This window comes from Schistocerca serialis, chromosome 3 (genome assembly GCF_023864345.2).
Source record: "Schistocerca serialis cubense isolate TAMUIC-IGC-003099 chromosome 3, iqSchSeri2.2, whole genome shotgun sequence".
Classification (NCBI taxonomy): domain Eukaryota; kingdom Metazoa; phylum Arthropoda; class Insecta; order Orthoptera; family Acrididae; genus Schistocerca; species Schistocerca serialis.
Window position 1 is genome coordinate 80,482,189 of NC_064640.1, and position 23,652 is coordinate 80,505,840.

The following is a 23,652-nucleotide window of genomic DNA, read 5'->3' on the forward strand; positions in this document are numbered from 1 at the left end:
ATCTTCACAATCAACATGTGTGGGCTGACGAGAATCCGCACGAAATTGTGCAATCACGTCATCAACACAGATTTTCTGTTAACATTTGGGCAGGCATTGTTGGTGATGTCTTGATTGGGCGCCATGTTCTTCCACCTATGCTCAATGGAGCACGCTATCATGATTTCATACGGGATACTCTACCTGTGCTGCTAGAACATGTGCCTTTACAAGTACAACACAACATGTGGTTCATGCACGATGGAGCTCCTGCACATTTCAGTCGAAGTGTTCGTACGCTTCTCAACAACAGATTCGGTGACTAATGGATTGGTAGAGGCGGACCAATTCCATGGCCTCCACGCTCTCCTAACCTCAACCCTCTTGACTTTCATTTATTGGGGCGTTTGAAAGCTCTTGGCTACACAACCCCGGTACCAAATGTGGAGACTCTTTGTGCTCGTATTGTGGACGGCTGTGATACAATACGCCATTCTCCAGGGCTGCATCAGCGCATCAGGGATTCCATGAGACGGAGGGTGGATGCACGTATCCTCTCTAACAGAGGACATTTTGAACATTTCCTGTAACAAAGTGTTTGAAGTCACGCTGGTACATTCTGTTGCTGTGTGTTTCCATTCCATGATTAATGTGATTTGAAGAGAAGTAATAAAATGAGCTCTAAAATGGAAAGTAAGCATTTCCGAACACATGTCCACATAACATATTTTCTTTCTTTGTGTGTGAGAAATGTTTCCTGAAAGTTTGGCTGTACCTTTTTGTAACACTCTGTATAGTGTGTAAGTATAGTACTGTACTGGTCACGAAAACTGTGTGAGGTAACGGGCGAGTTGTGGCGCCCTGAAAATATTCTATGTTGGGAGTTAACGTGGCGGCGCTGGGTTCTCCCGGTGGGCCGTGGCTCGTCGGTGGCCACGTGGTGCTGAATGTTAGCCGGCGTCCAGGCTGACTACGTGGCTGGGAATTCCTTGGTGATGCTGTGCCGGAGAAAGTGACTTGTATGCCGAGAGTGCCAAAGATGGTGGACTTTGTGAAACCATCATGGCAGACATTTCACAGTTCGTATAGAAATTAATAGTAGCCAATGAATCATGATACCTCAAAAAGAAACATGTACATTACCATTATTTGCATGATGATTCTGATGGTGTAATCAGATTTTCAATGTCTTTATTAGTTTAAAGTTTAGTATCTAATGATAAATGATACAAGTAACACCCAGCAAAGAATTTCCAAAATCTAAACAGTTCATCCGATTTATTGATTGATGTGTCTTTAGAAAACTGTTAGTGTAAACCTAAATTGGTATAAATTTCAGGCATGTAACTTGAATAGTACATGAGTTATTGGAGGTCAAAGAAAGCACAGAGACATTAAGCTTCAGGCTTACTTCTGTTCTATTCCTTTGATATATGTTTATTTAATTTGTTCATGTATTTAATAACGTGTATTAGTGTGTGTTTATGGTCCAGATATAGGAATATTTATTTAGTTTCACATTATTTAAATGTAAATCCAGTATTTTGAATGGGTTTCATTATGTTTGTGAGTGTGCATTGGCTTGGAGTCAGGGCGGGAGTGCTCTAGCCAATCACAGCGATTGTTCCAAAAAGGACGCATGGAGAGACTGTATGGAGGTGGGTGAGGAGCATTATTTTGAGAGAGGACAGAGGAGTTCTGGTCAGTACGGAAGAGGACACAGGAGAGTTTTGGACAGTACGGCTTGACGGACGCATGGTTGCGGGAAAGCCTTGAAGAGTGGAGCAGTTTGCACATGGTCACGGGAGATAGAAATATTTCGTAGTGCCGACTTGTGCACTTGTGAGATTTCCGTGGCTTCTGCAGTGAAGTTGTAGTATGTGTTTAGAGTGAATATCATGTGGGCTATGTTGTTGTTTATAACTAATTAGGTGAAATAGGAATCTATTGTTTCCCTGTTATTCAACTTGTCTTTTATTTAATGGCTGGACCATCGACACCAATAAGTGTTTTATAGTAATAAAGGGCATTCTTAAAGGTACTTCTGCTATCGTACTCATCATTTAAAGTCATTAAAATAGTACCTGCAGAATTTATTTAATTGCAATCTTTCATGTATAAATGTTTATGTTACGTTCAAAATTCGCAATTGCTGAGTGATAAGAACCTTCGACCATTCGATTCTTGTGTATATTCATATTGTATACTGTAGACTCAGCAGTATTTGGCTTGTGATGCGGCAACTACGTAGCCCAGCCTCTAGACAATGAAACCAGCCAAAACTTTCAATATTTCAACTCTGAGTCGGAGGGTACGTAGTTGAGGGCCACCATTTCATTTTAACTTGAAAGCCTGCGACTGATGACGACCAGGACAGCGGTGAGCTGCCCACATGCATCTGGTGATGCCCAAGAGCTGAGGATGACACGGCAGCCGGGTGGTACTGTTGGGCCTAGAAAGCCTGTTCGGACAGTGTTTTCTTGTTTGTTTGTTTGCTTGCTTGCTTGCAGGTTCAATCTTTCATATTACAAGTAATAACCTAAACACATACCTAACAGTTCTGCAGAACCGTTTTCACTATACCACTTCATCACTGTTATTAATAATTCTTTGTGGCTAAGACTTAACTATGTTCTAAAATCATTTGGATTCTTGATGTATGCGTGTATTTTGTGCTTTCATAAAAGTTAACATATATTTCATTATCCATTATGTAAGACTGTATTATTATATTTGTAAACAGCAATGTGACCATTTAAATGACAAATGTTATCTCCATGCAAACAAAACACTATAACAGACTGCAAATTATATGTACATATATAAATATTTACCAAATGGTCATACAGGATAGCTCTTACTGTACCACCCCTTCACTGTCATTAATTTTATTGCTCTTTGCAACTAAAACTTATTTCAATCTTGAATCTAGTGCAGGCTTAGTATATACAAGTATCTTCCACTGGTACAAAGTGGATGTGTGTTGAAATCCATGCTTTAGGTCTGCATTTTCATTGTAAGCTGTGACTCGTCCATTTAAACAAGAAACAATTATATCTGGGTGAACGTAATGACATATCCAGCAGCTAATTGATGGAAAATATGCATTACAGAAATATATTACACAAGCTGCAGATGTTGGCAGATGACTGTACTTGCCCATTGTTTCCATGGTTATTAGCTGGGGTCCTTATTTCCAGTGTGATTTCATAACGTGTTTGACTAATGATGGAATTGCCTCCTTGGTTACAAAGCTGATGGCATCCAACTGCCTGTCTCTGCTATGGTTATGTTTACCAGGAGGCCCTGCAGAGGGCAGCCCTCGTTTAAATGAGCCCTGTCATTGGGTAGTGACTGTTTCATTTCTATTTTATCACTTTTTAAAATGTATGTTATTCTTTATAAAATCAAAATATTCCATGTTGTTTTCTCAAGGACTGAACTCCTCATAATTATACACCTAATACACGTTCTTCGCATAATGTAATCAAATCTCATTGCCATTGGCTACCAATGACGTTATGACAGAGACAATGGGTGGGGCTTCTGCTATTTAACTACCAACAGCCGAACTGTATTTAGCAGTGGTGCAGGTGGACCTGCTCCACACAAACCCATCCTATGGTCATCGATGGTATATAAGCAGCACTTTTTTACTACGCTATTTTATTTTAGTGTCTGTTTTGATTGTTACTGAAGCATTATGTTTTATTTCTCTTCACAGAAACTAAGATCTGAAGATGATCTCTAAGTAGATTGAAAACAGTTATCTAAAAATAAAAATAAACAATTGAAATGTGTTACAGATAACTTTGAAACTAGGGCAGGCAGAGCTAAAGTAGTTATACATAATTGATTGACAAATTCATACAGTGCAACAGATGCCTATTTACAGATGTTAAAACTTTTAAAGTATAAAACTGAACGAAAAGTCCTATGGTCTGCTGTAGCTGTATTTATTTAAGTCAATTAGAGATTCACACAACTGGTTTTGCTACATTAAAGTTGCATCTTCTGGTGTATATCTTTACACAAAATTAATATTTTGATAATGGGGAAATGAAGTTACTTCAGATATCGTAAAGCACCGAGTGAAAGGACTTAAACAGTGAAGAAAATATTATACATTTAGTTAGAAAACTTGATGTAGATCACATAGGCCCCACAAAGAATGGGCCTGCATGTATTTAATAAATAAAATTTGTAATTTCATTCCAAAAGAAGGTTACTTACAAATGCTATGTCATTTGGTATAGGGAGTTGTTACAGAATGTCGCAGAGTAACAGTTGCTGTGGCTAGGCAGAGTTCTCAGCCTTCCTCAGTTGATAAAAACCACCATCAGTGATGAATGTCCTGCCTGAAAAGCTAAAAGCTAAGAAATACAATTAGGAATAAAAAAATGATACTTGATTAAAAACAGTGAAGCAGTAACTAAAATAAAAAAAGAGATTGGGACAGTCCCCATGTAAAATGGAACAGCTGCCAGAAATTTATTTATTTTATTTATTTATTTATATACTTGTTCCATAGATCTGTACATGTGAGCAAGTCACTCAGATGTGGAACGTGTCAATGTACATAATAAAATACATAGAATAAAGACATTGTTATAGTATTAATAACAGTGCACAAAAGTCACTTATTAGCTTAAAAACTAGTCAACATAAATGTGAAGATAGCAGTTTCATATTTAGGGCGTTATTGCATCTATTTTAACCTTGAACAGTAATCAAAACTCCCCACTTTGGGTTTAAAAGTGACCCAAAAATGGAAATGAGAAAAACAGGAATTTTTACATTAGGGCATTATTACATTAGTTTAACAGTAAACAGTGTCAAAAAATTTAAAAACATCTTTCCAATCTGGGTTTTACTTATTTCTCTGAAAGAATTCCTCTAGTGAATAAAGTGAGGTCTCAAGTAAATAATTTCTCAAGCTACGTTTAAATACTGATGTACTACTCCTTATACTTTTGATGCTGTTGGGTAGGGAATTGAAAATTTTCGTTCCAGCGTACTTTACCCCTTTCTGAATAAGTGTCAAGTTCTTTAACTCACAGTGGAAATCCTCTTTTCTTCTGGTGTTATGTTCATGATGTAGGCAATTCGTTTCATACAGAGTGGGGTTATTTATTATGAAGCACATCAGTGAATATATGTACTGAGATGTTGCTGTCAGTATTTCAAGTCGTTTAAAAAGATTTCGACATGAGGTTCGTGGGGGTACACCACAAATGATTCTTATTGCTCTTTTTTGTGCTGTGAGGATTTTCTTTGCGGCAGGTGTATTGCCCCAGAAGATGATGCCATAACACATGACTGAATGAAAATAGCCAAAGTAAGCTGACTTTGAGATGGTAATGTCATTGAAGCGTGACAAAATTCGTAAAGCAAATGTTGCCGACGTCAGCCGTTTTAGTGTTTGTAGAACGTGATGTTCCCAGTTCAGCCTACTGTCCACGTATACGCCTAGGAATTTTGATAAGTACACTTGCTTTATCATCTGATCATTCTGTGTGATAACTATTTCTTTTGGGTTTTTGTGGGTTGTCTGGAACTGGATAAAATTGGTTTTTTCAGGTTTATTGAAAGGGAGTTAATACTAAACCAACCCAGAACTTCTTTAAGGATATCATTGACCTCGGATTCTAAGTCAGTAGCTGACACATTATCCACCACAATGCTCGTATCATCAGCGAACATTGTAAATTTACACTTCTTATTGATGGATAAAGGCAGGTCATTAACATATATGAGGAACAGCAAGGGCCCAAGCACTGATCCCTGTGGCACTCCATGCTGCACAATTCCCCACTCAGAGTCCACTGTATATTGTGATACACTATCTGAAACATCTAGAATAATCTTCTGCTTCCTATTTTCGAGGTACGATTTTAACCAGTTCCCTACAGGTCCTGTAATTCCATAATGACAGGCCTTCTTGAAGAGTATCTGGTGATCTACACAGTCGAACGCCTTTGATAGGTCGCATGAGACACCAATTGGCAGCCTCTTGCTGTTTATAGACTCTAGAACATCATTTGTGAATGAGAAAATTGTGTTATCTATTGAAACTCCCTTTTGAAAACCAAACTGCTGACTGTTAATGATGTTCAGGTCACCAAGGTGTGCCACAATCCTGTTGTACAGAGCTTTTTCTAGGACTTTTGAAAATGTTGTTAATAGAGAGATAGGGCGATAGTTTGACACATTTGTAACATCCCCTGCTTTGTACAGGGGCCTGACAACAGAGTATTTCATTCTATCTGGAAACACTCCTTGTTGCATGGATGTGTTGCAGATGTGAGACAAAACTTTGGTCACTTCACTACAGCAAGCCTTCAACAGCTTGCTTGAAATATCGTCGATACCAGCAGAATGTTTATTTTTCAAAGACTGTATGATTTTTTTGATTTCATTGGCAGTAATGGGAAGCACACTTATTTTACTGAAAGGTTCTGGAAAATTATTTTTCATTATATGGGCAGCTTTATCTACAGAACCATGGCAACCTATCTGTGTTGGGACAGTTAAAAAATGTTGGTTAAAGATTTCAGCAATTTCCTCACTATTAGTTATCTCTGAGTTGTCAACAGTTAAAACAATATTTTTGTCTTTGGTGTAGTTTACAGTCCTTGTTTCTCCCTTTATCACATTCCAGATTGTTTTAATTTTACTTTCAGAATTAGTAATTTCAGATGCTATACACATACTTTTAGAGTGGAAGTGACCTGTGTTAAAATCATGAACTGTCATCACTTTACCCATTAAAATATGTTCCTGTGGGCCTTTGTAAAGCAACAGACAATGCCCTTCATAAATGTTATCCAGTTGTTGTTCCATGTTGCATGGGGACTGTCTCAATCTCTCTTTTATTTTAGTTACTGCTTCACTGTTTTTTTAATCAGGTACCAGTTTTTAATTCGCAATTCTATTCTTTAGCTTTTCAGAGTGGACATTCATCATTGATGATGGTTTTTGTCAATCGAAGGAGGCTGAGAACTCTGCCTAGCCACTGCAACTGTTACTCTGCGACATTCTGTAACAACTCCCTATACCAAATGACACAGCATTTGTAACCAATCTTCTTTTGGTATGAAATTACAAATTTTATTTATTAAATACATATTGGCTCAATCTTTGTGGGGCATATGTGATCCACGCCTAGTTTCCTAACTAGATGCATAATATTTTCTTCCCTGCTTAAGTTTGTTCACTCAATACTTTGAGATTTCAGATAACTTCATTTCTCCATTATCAAAATATTAATTCATAACATTTTCTGTACGGATATACACCAGAAGATGCAACTTAAAAGTTGTGTGTGTCTGTAATCAACTTAAATAAATACAGCCACAGCAGACCATTGGACTTAACATTCAGTTTTATATTTTAACAGTTTTAACACCTCTAACACTATTACACAGTATGAATTGCTCAATCAGTTTGCATACCTTGAAAGTGATAATGACTGTATGTATTGAAATAAGTTATAATATTGTAGAGATTGCTGTTTTTCCTGGAACAATGTTCCAAAAAAGGATAAGGAGTATGTTGAAGTAAGCACTTGGCCATAATATCATCCTCAAACTTGCTGACAATGAGTTTCAAAGAGTTTACAGAAATGAATTTTTGTGATTAGAGACAATGTTGACTAGCACTGCAGAGTGAACTCCTACAGTTGCTATTTGCCAGCAGCAACTACCTGAAGGTGGCAAGCAGTTGCCTCAAGGTAATATTGTGGGAGTTACACTATGTGATATGACATCAGACCTGAGAACTGTATATTCAACAGATGCACTGGGAAAGACTAACGTGTCACAATATGTAAAATGTTGTAAGACTTGACAGTAATAAATGAATGCAAAAAGTGAAATACCTAATAAACAAACAAAATTTAAGCATTTAGACTTTGGTGTTGAATGGTGTCTAAAAATGGCTGTGATTGTGTGTTCTATGTTAATGATGTGAAGTTCAAATGTAGATAGTAGAGTCAATGTATGAAGGTATGGCATACTGGTGAACTGAGGGATGAGTCTTTGCATTCTCTTCGTGTTGGAAATTCAAGTCTGGGAGAAATTTCAAACAGACCAACATTATTATTTTTAGATATCTATGGAGACTATATTTTATATTTATTTATTCTTGGCAAGATTTGGGCTTTGAATGCTGACTTAAATCTAGCTGTATGTTTATTGTCTCAACAGTTAAAACGTACAAAACATATTGAATAGAAATTATCTTACGACAATATATTGCATTATAGAAATGCAAATGGAAACTGGATGTTGATCTAGGTTTCGGCACGGATAATGATGCCTTCTTCGGAACACACTAAAACTACAAACTGCCTAAAGAGGCATGGTCCAACATTAATACAGAATGCCCAAAAGTGCAAAAGACTCGCATAAAATGTGAAATAAACGGGACATAGACATAACACTAGAAAAAATAGACTAGAGAGAGAGAGAGAATAGCATAATGTGGCAGGAGGGTCATACCAAAAATATTTGATTTATCATAACTTTACATACACGGAATATTTGTGTGATGGATGCTCACTTCTTTGGCCACTTTTAATACCTGCTTTGGGCCTCATGCAGTCCGCGGGCCATATGTTGGACACCCCTGTTTGAAAAGTTGTACTTTATCTATTTTTCTACATAATTTTCATTTTGGTTGATGCAATGTTGTAGATGCCGTGACAGTTTTTGCATACCCTCCTCATACGAGCTCACCACTGTGTCATCGAGAAGGCATGGAACCTTGCCTTTCATCATTGGAGGTGAATTGCCCTTCAGGTGGTAGTCACTGTGTGCCACATCCAGATTACAGGGTGGGTGGGTGATGATTTTCCATTCAAATTTTAGCAAGAGAGTGACAGTTTGTCAGGTAATGTGTGGATGAGCGCTGCTCAAAATTTTCTTCTCCATTTCTGGATTGCTTGTCTCATGTTTTTTTGATGGTTTACAGTACCAGTCTGCATTTTTTGTGGTACCACCAGGCATAGTCTACTGATGGTATCCCCTTTTGATCTCAAAAGACTTTACTGGCAGACTATGTTTGATTGAGCCGGCCGAAGTGGCCGTGCGGTTAAAGGTGCTGCAGTCTGGAACCGCAAGACCGCTACGGTCGCAGGTTCGAATCCTGCCTCGGGCATGGATGTTTGTGATGTCCTTAGGTTAGTTAGGTTTAACTAGTTCTAAGTTATAGGGGACTAATGACCTCAGCAGTTGAGTCCCATAGTGCTCAGAGCCATTTGAACCATTTTTGATTGAATTTTGTGAAGAACAACACTGCCACTGATTGTCATTTGGTCTTATGTTTAAAGTGGAATGCTCAGGTTGGAGTTCCATTCTCAACAGCTATTGATTTAGAACTCAACATCCCAGTAAGGTGCATGTATGCTTGTTTTGGAATGGGGGAAACCACCAATAACAAAAGTGTGGCCAACATTCTCTCTGCATCCCCAATGTTTTGGAGCCCTTTCTTTTGCGATTATTCGAGTAAGTCAGCCCTCTTCCTCTGCTTGTTCAGCTTGTGACAAGGTACTCATAATTACCCTTATAGACCATCAAATAAAACCTGTGTAAGATACCATAAAGACACTCAAAACACTTTTGAACCCCTGACATTCCACATACCTTTCGACCATGCTGTTTAGAAATTGATGGGCTGAAACTAAACATTTAGCCAACAAGAGAATTTGTAGCTCGCTTGTAAAATGTACAGCAATCTGTTGTTCTAGGCAGTACATGAATTTTTAGTGGGATTGCTATTTGGGAATTAGACGAGTAATTTCTGATTTGTGATTGCCGGCAAATGCTACTTATGCTGAGTTATCGCAGTTTTAGCATGTGAATATGGCAACTGTCATTTTGGAAGAAAGAGATGCAATGTCATTGTCCACATTGAAATGGGAGAAATCTCATTGGCCAACAGTTTGAGATCATTGTCACCATGACTGAAAGACCCATTTTTAGATAAATAAAATTTATTTTTATTTCTAATAGAAATTTTTTAACCTGATTAGATTATGGCCAATAGTTCTTCTCTTATGTCTAACAAGGCATTTGCATATTTTACACTACATTCATTACAACAAGCACAATACAAAATTAAATCTAATATAGACCCCAAAACTTAGAAATTATTGGGACATAAATAACATGGAGGGTGGGGGGGGGGGGAGGGGAATAAAAAAACACACAGTTTATATTTATACATCACAGGTCCAACAATAAAGGCAAATTACAGCCAGGTGAGCACAAGCTAAGAGAAGAGGTGGAAGAATGGGAGGGGGAGTGGGCAGGGAGAGGGGGGGGGGGGGGAGAGGGAGAGAGAGAGAGAGAGAGAGAGAGAGAGAGAGAGAGAGAGAGAGAGAGAGAGAGAGAGAGAGAGAGAGGGGGGGGGGGGCGGTAGAGGGAGGAGGAGGAGGAGGAATGTGATAAAACACAAGTAAAGAAGATTGGGGAAAAGACTGTGGCATGAAAGACTGATAAATGACAAGAGAAAGAAGCATACCTGGGACAAAATGGGAGCATACATTTCACTGTTTCGACCACGGGAAGCTGGCCAAATAAGTTAATTTTTGAGGGAAGACTTATGTCTCCAGAACACCGCAGACCCTCCTTTCCTTGTACTCAGATCGTCGTAAGGTTTCCTGATGTTTACAGTAAGCCAGATGCTATACGTGACGAGCATGAATGTGATTTATCTGACCAGAGAACACATTTCCAGACCTCTGTGGCCCCCCTTTTTATCTTTCTTCACCCAGTGTAATTTGTCAACTTTCTTGACAGAAACGAAGAATGTACCTTGCATGCAACTCTCCATATGTCTGTGAAATTCAGTGCCATACAGGCTTTGTTCATAAATACTTTGGAAAGAACTGGCATTGATGCACTGCAGCATTTTCTGTCTTTTAGGGAAGTGATTAATGACAATTTGGAACACGCACTTACTGCTGCATTCTATTGTGATCATAATTTTGCTGTAATTCTGACAAGACTGTTTTTTCAGATCAAGGTTTCTGTCACTGCCCAGTGAACCTGTAGGATAGTGCAAAGCAATGCACCTAAAGAATTTTCATACTGTTTCTCAATATCATGTTTAGGATTTTGCTCATGATGATGCTCAAAGGCAGATCACCCTTTTTGCCACACTATGTGCAGGACTAAGTCATGTGATAGAGGGCTTAGGGTCTTTATATAAGGACTTTACAAAAGAGGATCCTGTAATGACAGTGGGTGGGGCATATGACATAGGTGGTGACTTGGACAAGATAGCTTCCCCGACTCTGGGCACCAACATACACTTTGTTCATCTGTTCCGGCGTCATGATCTGCCACACCTTGATGGAGCTATGAGGCTAATCAATGTGGGGTTAGGGATGGCACTGAGGGCAGCAAACTTTGCTCATGTTTCTCTGGTGCCCATTGGGACTATCAAGAGATGGGGTTTCACTAGGCATGGCCTACATATAAACAGGACTGGGAAGGGAGATCGGTACAATTGATTCATGAAAGTATAGAGTGTGGATCTCAGGCCACACATGGTCAAATACCTGTTGTCATGGGTAGGAAAAGTAAGTCTTTTTAGGATAAACCCAGACAACAGGTTCCCCTGCCTAAAGGATATCTCCAGCACTTTAAAACATACTGAAACACTCACTCACAAGACAGATTTCAACACTCTAAATATCGCACATACCAGATGTCGCAAAGAAAAACAAACAATTGGAAAGAGTAACATGGGGCATTTCACAGACTTAACAATCCTCCATCAAAACATGCAATCAATAAAAAAATAAAATTCAACTATTCGAAGCTGAGCTCCAGTCTTTGAACTGCGCAGTAATTTGTGTTACTAAGCACTTGTGTAGAGACAGAAATCCAACATGTAGTGTTATCATCTTATGAAAGGACAAATGTGCTGCAGAACTGCTTCAAAGGGTGGAGGATCATGCATTTATATCCAAAAACGAACACAGTTCAAATCAAGACATGACCTCAGTACAGCAAGTGAAGACAAACACTTTGAAATATCAGCTATTGAAATAACAGGGCTTTGATACCACCAATAAATTAATCATTTTATGTGTTTATAGCTCTCCCAGTGGTAGTGTTGACACTTTTTTCAATAAATTAACAGAAGTTCTAGATAAAGTCTCAAGTACAAAGGTAAACATAATTCTGTATGGGGACATTAACATCAACACTAATATCATAAATGAATCCAGCAGCACCCTCTTAAATATCCTTCAAAGTTTTGCTATGTCCCTATTGGTCAATAGTGCAACAAGGATTACTGCATCAGTAATTGACCATGTGACCACAAATATAGACAGGAAAAAATGTGATGTAGCTGTAAAAGATCTCAGACTATCATACCATCCCTGTCAAATAACAACAGTAAAATCAGGCATCAGATCATTCCCTAAACTACAAGCCTAGAAACCACATCTATCAGAAATCAAAATAAAAGATTTTTCAAAGGAACTTGCAAAACAAAGCTATGATAAAGTGTATAGGGAAACCAATGTGAATGTGAAATTCTCTAAATTCTCCACATTATTTAAATTGAACTTTGAAAAGGCATTTCCAAAAGTATGCATGTCTACATCAACATCTCACAAAAACAGGTCAATAACCGCAGGTATTAAGAAGTCCTCCCACACTCTTACACCTCAGTTCCATTAAAAAGCTGCAATAATCCAGAATTCTTAAATTTCTATCATGGATACAAAAAGATCTATAGGAAGGTGCTGATTGCCGCAAAAAAGTCATTTAATTACAAAATAATATATAATGAAGAGAATAAAAGCAAAGCAGTCTGGGATGTTATAAAAAAGGAAATGGGGAGAGGCAAAGGAACGCAGAATAACATACTGCTAAGGGAGGGGGCTAGGGTAATAAATGATCCACAACACTTAGCAAACCATGTAAATGAATATTTTTAAAGTATTGCAGAGAAGTTACAACAAAAATTCTCCCAAACAAATATAACACCTGTAAATAATGTTGCACTAAATACAGTGATGTTATTTCCAACCACAGAGAATGAAGCAAACTGTTCAAAAACTAAAAAATAAAGTCAGTAGGCTTAGATGAAGTACCAATGTGTGTGCTAAAACAATGCGTAGAGATAATATAAGGCCCCTTAACAAATGTAATAAATGAATCCTTTGCATCAGGGACATTTCCCGAACAGTTAAAACAGGCAAGAGTTGTACCATTGCTTAAGAAAGATAATGCAGAAGATGTAGAAAATTACCGGCCCATTACCATGCTGTCACCATTCTCAGAAATAATAGAAGCAATTATGAAAGGCAGATTAATGAATTACTTGAATAAATACAACCTTTTAAACGAATCACAATTTGGTTTCCGAAGTGGCAAAAATATGGAGTCAGCCATAGTAGAGTTCACAAAGGTGGTACTTGATGCTCTTGACAAAGATGAGTGTGTCACAGGCATATTTTTGGGTCTTAATAAGGCCTTTGATACAGTTGACCACAAGATTCAATTAAATAAATTAGAAGCATTGGGAATAAGAGGGCAAAGAATAAAACTGTACAATAAATTACCAATAGAGAGAAAAGAAATTGCAAAAATACACTTATTTAAAAAGACAGCTAAAAAGTACCTGTTATGCGATACATTTTATACATTGAAGGATTAATTAGATAAAACACAGTTGGGGGTTCGGTAAAAAAAAAAAAAAAAAAAAATACACTACTGGCCATTAAAATTGCTACACCAAGAAGAAATGCAGATGATAAATGGGTGTTCATTGGACAAATATGTTATACTAGAACTGACATGCGATTACATTTTCACGCAATTTGGGTGCAGAGATCCTGAGAAATCAGTACCCAGAACAACCACCTCTGGCCGTAATAACGGCTTTGATACGCCTGGGCATTGAGTCAAACAGAGCTTGGATGGCGTGTACAGGTACAGCTGCCCATGCAGCTTCAACACGATCCCACAGTTCATCAAGAGTAGTGACTGGCGTATTGTGATGAGCTGGTTGCTCGGCTACCATTGAACAGACGTTTTCAGTTGGTGAGATATCTGGAGAATGTGCTGGCCAGGGCAGCAGTCGAACATTTTCTGTATGCAGAAAGACCCGTACAGGACCTGCAACATGCGATTGTGCATTATCATGCTGAAATGTAGGGTTTCGCAGGGATCGAACGAAGGGTAGAGCCACGGGTTGTAACACACCTTAAATGTAACATCCACTGTTCAAAGTGCCGTCAATGCGAACAAGAGATGACCGAGATGTGTAACCAGTGGCACCCCATACCATCATGCCGGGTGATACGCCAGTCTGGCGATGACGCATACACACTTTCAATGTGCATTCATCACAATGTCGTCAAACATGGATGCGACCATCATGATACTGTCAACAGAACCTGGATTCATCTGAAAAAATGTTTTGCCATTCGTGCACCCAGGTTCGTCATTGAGTACACCATCGCAGGCGCTCCTGTCTGTGATGCAGCGTCAAGGGTAACCGCAGCCATGGTCTCGAAGCTGATAGTCCATGCTGCTGCAAGCGTTGTTGAACTGTTTGTGCAGATGGTGGTTGTCTTGCAAACGTCCCCATATGTTGACTCAGGGATCGAGACGTGGCTGCACGATCCGTTACAGCCATGTGGATAAGATGCCTGTCATCTCGACTGCTAGTGATACGAGGCCGTTGGGATCCAGCATGGCGTTCTGTAATACCCTCCTGAACCCACCAATTCCATATTCTGCTAACAGTCATTGGATCTCTACCAACACGAGCAGCGGTGTCACGATATGATAAACCGCAATTGCGATAGGCTATAATCCGCACCGAGCGAGGTGGCGCAGTGGTTAGCACACTGGACTCGGATTCGGGAGGACGACGGTTCAATCCCGTCTCCAGCCATCCTGATTTAGGTTTTCCGTGATTTCCCTAAATCGCTTCAGGCAAATGCCGGGATGGTTCCATTGAAAGGGCACGGCCGATTTCCTTCCCAATCCTTCCCTAACCCGAGCATGAGCTCCGTCTCTAATGACCTCGTTGTCGACGGGACGTTCAACACTAACCACCACCACCACCACCACCACCTATAATCCGCCCTTTATCAAAGTCGGAAAACGAGATGTTATGAATTTCTCCTCCTTACATGAGGCATCACAACACCGTTTCACTAGGCAATGCCAGTCAACTGCTGTTTGTGTATGAGAAGTCGGTTGGAAACTTTCCTCATGTCACCACGTTGTAGGTGTCGCCACCGGCGCCAACCTTGTGTGAATGCTCTGAAAAGCTACCAGTTGCAGTGCTGGCACTACAAATTGCACGTCATGCTTACACGAAAGCAAACGAAAGGCTTGGAAGTAAAACTCGCTTTAAATGTTGTTCGTAAACGAAACTGAAATCATCATGTACATTAAAATCTATATATCTGAAATGGAAACTCACCTTTTTTTGCCAGGCGTTTGTGGTGATACGCCAGGATGATTCTTGGAAAATTGTTTGAATCTTCCAATGCTACGCATGCTTTGTCCTGTGTATGTAGCAGCTCTCACTGAAGATTGTAAATGGGGTGAAGCAGTTTTTTCTGCTCCCTTTCCCTTTCGCAGCATTCAATCACACGCAATATAATTTTGCGAGCATCGCTACGTAATACTGGTTTCCTTCTAGGCCTACCGGTAGGGGATGTTGGCGACTCCCGAGATGGGCCAGCAACTGCCTCTTCACTCATTTTAATAATGCTTAGCACAACTGCACAATAAAAACACGTAGAACAGTACAGTGCAAAACAATAATGAAGCAGACGACAATGGCTACCTTGTACAACACAGTCAGCTACGTAATGTTGGCAGCAGTCGAAACTGTGTGCCTACCGATGCCTCCCGACGTTTACCGACTTCTACCGATTCAGGACTAGGGAGAGGTCTGCCATCTAAAAGTTTACACACTGTACATCTGCCTTGTGCCCAGTGTTACACATGGCAAAGAGGGCAGACACTTAGCTATGCTATTTTGTTGACACACTGCACACTAATTTAAACTTCTGAAGATGTTCTTGCTTGTCACTCCACTCCAGTCCAATCCAATCCAATCCAATCCAATCCACTACCTTCTATTCTAGCAGCAGGTGTTCCAAGTTATTGTTACCTTCAATAAGCTAGTTTTTTCATGAGGTTATTTTGCGGTTAGTATTTTGGTGGTGTTGAAGGGAAAAGGGGCCATATGCCACAGCACGGATTGGAATTCCAGCGTTTGCTTCATACTTACATAGTCAATCCAGCATATTGTATTAGTTCATATTTGCTTTTTGATAAATGTGAATCAGTGAGTTTCCATAGATTTAGAAAAGATTTCTGTAGTTGTGAATAATTTCTTTGTGTTATGATGTATCTACAGTAATTATTCATATGTGATAGCTGGAAAATCTGGTGCACCTTTGCAAGTGACATTTTTAAATTTTTTCCTTAAGTATTTCTTGATATTTGTGTAGGAGTAATGGTTATGACTAAGTCATTCTCTTGTTAACCAACAATTATCACATTTCCCTTGGATGCTATCTTAATATCTTTTTATTTGTGTCATCTCTTAAATTCACTATTGAAATAGTTTTTTATATCTTCTTCTCTTCAGGATGCTACACTTGATGAATTGAAGATAATCTGCTATGAAGAGCTTTGTAGTCTTACAGATGAAGCTTTAAAGTCAATTTTGGAAGGTTAGTAAGATATTTATATGAAAGTTTGTAAACAGTACTTGACTGTTGTTTTGCTGCTGTCACTGCATAAAAATACAATCTCTGCTTGAACATACCTTTCACTTTTGAAACACCCAAAAATCATATTGGTTGCACTTAATTTCACAATTCTTGTATTCAGAATATTAGTAAAGAGTTGTTAGTCTATAGATCTATTGATAATATCATTTTGTGAAGGTATTTTGCCAGAAATGAGACTTATAACATCTCATAATTGACTTTTCTATTGGAATGTTGTCTTAGTTGAATATAATGATCTGACCTCATCCCAAACAGCTTCATAAATCATTTTCTCCTACAGTAATGACAAATATTTAATAACGTTTGTTACAAATACTATTTCTGACTCCTTCCTGTTATAAGTAACTAAAATGGGCTGTGATGTAAAAGAAAAAGACTATGTGAATAATTTTTCTGCTGACAAACCTATGCGTCCATGGAGAGTATATGAGTATGTAAATAGTAGAGTTCAGTACATATTGTGAATAATTACATAAAACTTAACAATTTTTTTAATAATCAAACATTATTAAAAGCTGTAATAACTTTATTCTGCAAGAATTGAATGCAAGGACTTACAGATACTGTATTCTGTACAATAGCAACTAGTTTAATGAATCATCAGTTTTAGAGGTGCAAAATGAATATATTATTGATTTGTTACACATATCAATATTAAGTTCTGGATACGTAAATCGTCTCAGACGAAACTCGTGAAGTGAATCTCCAATCTCCACTGTATTGTAACCAATAATTTCTTCCATTGTTTGGCCACTGCAGAGAACATAGTAGAATTACACAATTTCATTGCAAAATTGTTTCATCCTAAAAATTTGATTAATTGATTAAATCAGTAGAGACAGTACTGTTTTCTGTATTCAGTTGTTAAGCAGTGAAATTAGTAGTTATCAGTGTTGTTTGAAATACACTGCCAGAAAAACTTAGGACACCCTTTTACAGGTTCACAATTCGCTAAAGATTTATGGAGTACATAAAATGATTACATTTACAGATCAGTAGCACAAGTGGTTCTGAGGTACCCGGTATTGACCAGTGCTGAACATCCATATTAGTACGTGGTGTAGCCTCTATGGGTAACAATGCAGGTGCTAACTCTGGCATCCAGTCAATTGTACAGATGGCAAATACTGTCGTGGAGTGTGTTGTTCAAGCCTGCTTGACCAGGTCACGTAGTTCTGTAAGAGATGTTGGTTCATGAGTCGCATGAGTCACTTCTCATCCAATTATATCCCACTTATGTTTGACTTTGAGACAAGTCTGGAGATCGAGATGGCCAGGGAAGATCCTGTACATCTTGCAAAGCACATTGAGTTTCGTGGCCTGTGTGTGGGTGAGCATTATCCTGTTGGAACTACACATCACCTTCCTGTTTAAAGAGTTGCAAAAGAACGGGTCTAATAACATTCAGCATGTACCGAGCCCTGGTTAGTGTGCTGTGTGGACATCCATAGCCTTGTCTAGGGCTGTGAGAAAGTTAATGTGACCAGTGATACCAGCATCATTGCACAACTGACATAGCTTATCCAACTTGTGTGACAGTTCTGCAAAAGGACCACCCTCTGCTCGGAAGGCCACAATTTGACCCCTTTCAAACTCGCTCAGTTGGCTGTAGAAAGCAAGAGTGCATTTCCATGGGATGGTTGGCTGCTTGCTTCACATGCTTGCAACCTTCTGTTTGTGAGCATTCACTGTTAAAGGGTAGACACAGATGGCACTCTGGTAACTGTGCCACTGTGCTATCGGCAGGAGGACAATGTTGAAGCCGTTATCAGTACATCTACCATACCTCAGGAGGCATATGGCGTCATCGGAAGAAAATTGATGTCGTCTTTGCGGGTATACTTTTTTTCCCCGGCAGTGTATATAGAGGGAGAATGTTTTGCAACTATGGAATAAGATCTGTGTCTGTCTAAAAACAACTTCCTGAAAACCATATTGGTCTCAGATTAGATGTGCACTAATTATTTGTGTTTTCAATCATTTTTATAGAATTACAGATTCAGTTCAGTACAGTAAACTAATAACATCAATAGAGACCATAAAATAATACCCATCCTGTGTTAATTTGTAGAAATGTCAAGCTAAATTTGGAGACATAGTGGTTTCTTGTTGTTTTTGTTTTTTTTGAGGAACTATGTATAGCGAGAACAGAAATTTGTTAACATCGAGTATAGATTTAAGTGTCAGGAACTCGTTTCTGAAGGTATTTGTATGGAGTGTAGCCATGTATGTAAGTGAAACATGGACGATAAATAGTTTGGACAAGAAGAGAATAGAAGCTTTCAAAATGTGGTGCTACAGAAGAATGCTGAAGATTAGATGGGTAGATCACATAACTAATGAGGAGGTATTGAATAGAATTGGGGAGAAGAGAAGTTTGTGGCACAACTTGACAAGAAGAAGGGACCGGTTGGTAGGACATGTCCTGAGGCATCATGGGATCACAAATTTAGCATTGGAGGGCAGTGTGGAGGGTAAAAATCATAGAGGGAGACCAAGAGATGAATACATTAAGCAGATTCAGAAAGACGTAGGTTGCAGTAAGTACTGGGAGATGAAGGAGCTTGCACAGGATAGAGTAGCATGGAGAGCTGCATCAAACCAGTCTCAGGACTGAAGACCACACCAACAACATGTATAGCGAAAGTTTATAAGTTTTCAAAGTTATTTTGTCAGTGGTTCACTGCAATCAGTTTCATGCAAGGACAGTAGTTTTGTGGTCTCATGTTGATAGCTTCTGTGTGATGGGAAGTGATACAGTTTTGATGTTTTGAGGTCAGTCAGCTGTAACCAATTTTGAAAGAACTGGCTGACATATGTTGGGACCTGAGAAGCTGTAACCTATGTAATTTTAGTCAGCCACCAGCAGAAAATTGTTGTGTGTGTGTAGAGAGGCAGAGTCCATATCGCTAGTGTGGCAAATGCCTCAGGTGATGTGTTCAATATATTTGCTATAGGAGATGTGTGAGGTTTAAACTTTGATTATTACCTGTTACCTGGTAATTGAACTTCATAGAATCTGGCAGCATGTGTCACTCTAAGCTCACAATAGAAGCTATCTTCCTACTTCACTAGTAAGAGTGCATCTGCATTTGAAAGTTGTGATGACAAAAGTTCTTTTTAAGATTTTCGTAGGAATTACAGTGAGACTTTGTAATATATGTCAGCCACCTTGCACTTAAAAATTGTGAAAAATGTTTCTGGTTTGGTAGTAAATTGCCATATGGCAGAAGTGAAACTTTTATGAAAATGAGATGAGATTTTTGTTTTTTATGGCACACAGAAAATTTATTTTGAAAAACAAACATCGTTTTGTGTAACTTTTTTTTTTTTAAAAGAGACTGTAGTAATGTTATAAGTTGTGTGTGCTTAGTTTTTGAAAGAATTGTAAATGACTCAGCCATAGACTTCTTTCAAAAACAGACAATAGAAGCCCTATTTAAAAATGACTTACTAGAACTCCATTCCTTGAACTAATGCACAATTTCAGAACTTATCTACATGAATAAATAATATCAGGTAGGATTGCTGATATGCCTGAGAAATTGAATACAAAGTTAGGATCAATGTGTGTTTTTGAACATGGCTGTGATCAGCAACCGTAATTAATTACAGTGTCACAGATTTCCAGCCAACCGGTTGCAAATAGAATTTAAAATTCTTCTCTCGATGCTAGTCTACCCTGTGCAAGGCTCTTCAGCTCTGCATAACTACTGCATCCTACATCCACTTAAACCTCCCTTCTATAGTAAATCCTTAGTCTCCCTCTTCCCCCCCCCCCCCCCCCCACACTCACTCACTCACTCACTCACTCACTCTTCCCTCCATTGCAAAACTTATGATTCATTGACGACAATGCCTTAGGAGTGCCCCATAAACAACCTATCCCTTCTTTTATTCAAATTGTGCCATAAATTTATTTTCTTCCCAATTCAGTACCTCTTCATTATCTGATCTTCACATTAAAGCTTCAGCATTGTTATGTACTACAAAATTTCAAAAGCTTCTCTCTTATTGCGTGAAATGTTTACTGTCCATGTTTCACTTCTGTACCCACCTCCTCTCCAGCCAAATACCTTCAGAAAGACATCCTAATGTTTAAATTGACATTAAGTGTTAACAAATTCTTCTTTTCCAGAAATGCTTTAGTTGCTATAGCCAGTCGGCATTTTATATCCTCTCTACTTCATTCACTATCAATTATTTTGCTGCCCAATAGCTAAACTCATCCGCTACCGTCAGCGTCTCATTTCCTAATCTGATTACTGCAGCATTGCCTGATTTAATTCAACTACATTCAATTAACACTCTTACACTCAGGGGCTCAGCATTTGTTTGCTGGCTACGGGCTTGTTGACCCCGGGATTCCTGATCTGGATCTGGTAAGTGCCACCAGTCTTGTCTCACTGTAAGTTCTGGGCATAGTTCAGTAATCACCATTTGGAATGGCGGTGGAACATTGTGTTCGCCACAGGGAATGGGGACCTTGGCTTGGCTGTCCAGATTATGAGGATGGGACAAACCTCAAAGAAAAAGAAGAAGAAGAAGAAAAAAAAACCTCAATCTCAAGATATACTGCGTGCCGATGAATTGCATGGCTGTCCTCCCAGTGTGATGGGTGTACCACCTGGGAATACTCGCAGCCACTCATCCAAACAAGTGAGAGAGGCTGGTTGTCCTGACAATCAACTTTCTTTAGTAATGGGGCTCAAGAAATCTTGTAAAACAAAAAGAAAACTGTATCTGTCAATCCGAAACAGTTCCGATGTTGATGCTATAGCACATTACAAGAAATACTGCAAAATATTAAAGACTGTAATACAGACATCAAAGCAAATATATTACAAGGAAAAGATAGTCATATCAGATAACAAAATAAAGACAATATGGGATATAGTGAAGGAGGAGACCGGTAGAACCAGACATGAAGAGGGACAAATATCATTAAGAGTAAATGATACATTGGTGACATTTCATAACTATTACTGAAAAGATGGAGTTGTCAGGTTCTGTAGTTGCTGCTATGGAATACCTCAAACCAGACATTTCAAGTGACTTCCGTAATATGAATGTGACCCTCACTACCCCAGCAGAAATAATGTCCATCATAAAATCTTTAAAATCAAAAACATCTAGTGGATATGATGAAACATCAACAAAGCTAATTAAAGAATGTGATTCTGAGTTAAGTAACATTTTGAGCTATCTGTGTAACCTGTCGTTAATCAGTGGGATATTTCCTGACTGGTTAAAATATGCTGAAGTTAAGCCACCGTTTAAGAAGGGAGATAAAGAAATAGCATCAAATTTCCGACCAATTTCACTTTTGCCAGCATTCTCAAAAATTTTAGAAAAAGTAATGTACAATTGGCTTTATAACCATTTTATCTCAAATAACATACTGTCAAAGTCACAGTTCGGATTTCTAAAGGGTTCTGATATTGAGAAGGCTATCTACACTTCCAGTGAAAATGTAGGCAACTGGTATATTTTGTGATCTGTCAAAGGCATTTGACTGTGTAAATCACAATATCCTTTTAAGTAAATTAGAATATTATAGTGTAACAGGAAATGCTGCAAAATGGTTCAAATCTTGTATCTCTGGTAGGAAACAAAGGGTGTTATTAGGAAAGAGACATGTATCAAGCTATCAGGCATCATCCAACTGGGGACTAATTACATGTGGGGTCCCACAAGGTTCCATTTTAGGGTCCTTACTTTTTCTTGTGTGTATCAATGACCTTTCATTATTAACATTACCAGATGCCAAGTTCGTTTTGTTTGCCGATGATACAAACATTGCAACAAATAGCAAATCAAGTGTAGTCTTAGAAAGATCAGCTAATAAAATATTTGTGGACATTAATCACTGGTTCCTAGCCAATTCCTTGTCACTAAACTTTGAAAAAACACACTACTTGCAGTTCAGAACTTGTAAGGGGTGTCCCACGAGTATATGCCTAACATATGATAAGCAGATAGAAGAAGTGGACAGTGTTAAATTCTTGGGATTACAGCTTGATAATAAATTCAACTGGGAAAAGCACACTACAGAACTGCTGAAGAATCTTAACAAATCTCTATTTGCAGTTCGAATTGTCAGACATAGTGGATATAAAAATGAGAAAGCTGGCATACTATGCTTACTATCATTCCATAATGTCATATGGGATTATTTTTTTGGGGTGATTCTGTGGTGTCACCGCTAGACACCACACTTGCTAGGTGGTAGCCTTTAAATCGGCCGCGGTCCGTTAGTATACGTCGGACCCGCGTGTCGCCACTATCAATGATTGCAGACCGAGCGCCGCCACACGGCAAGTCTAGAGAGACTTCCTAGCACTCGCCCCAGTTGTACAGCCGACTTTGCTAGCGATGGTTCACTGACAAATTACGCTCTCATTTGCCGAGACGATAGTTAGCATAGCCTTCAGCTACGTCATTTGCTACGACCTAGCAAGGCGCCATTATCAATTGCTATTTATCTTGTGATGCATGTACCATCAGACCGATGTTCACCAATTATGGATTAAAGTTAAGTATTCCAGAAGCTACGTACCTTTTTTGCTAATATAATTACTTTACCTGTTCCAGACCTCACGCCAGCCTGCGTGAGCTTAAACGCGTGCCTTTCGGCTACCTCCTAGTGACTTGGCTGTCTTGCCAAGTCACAACAGTTTCATTAAGCCAAGCTAAAATTTTCCAGGCACACAAATGTGCAGTAAGAGTTATATGTGGGGTGAACTGAAGAACATCCTGCAGAAGCCTGTTTAGGGAACTAGGGATACTAACTACTGCTTCCCAATATATTTATTCTTTAATGAAATTTGTCATTAAAAATATATCACTTTTTAAAACCAATAGCTCAATTCATGGAATCA

The 23,652-nt window shown here is 38.7% G+C and overlaps 1 protein-coding gene across 2 annotated transcripts in view; it reads left to right on the forward strand.

Annotated features, from left to right (window-relative positions):
• Positions 1-23,652, forward strand: part of LOC126469741 (caspase activity and apoptosis inhibitor 1-like) — a 212,904-nt gene that overhangs the window by 101,559 nt on the left and 87,693 nt on the right. For both annotated transcript variants that reach the window (XM_050096951.1, XM_050096950.1), the window contains one exon: positions 16,627-16,711. In XM_050096951.1, coding sequence (XP_049952908.1) covers positions 16,627-16,711 — 85 coding nt within the window. The remainder of the gene's footprint in view (positions 1-16,626; positions 16,712-23,652) is intronic.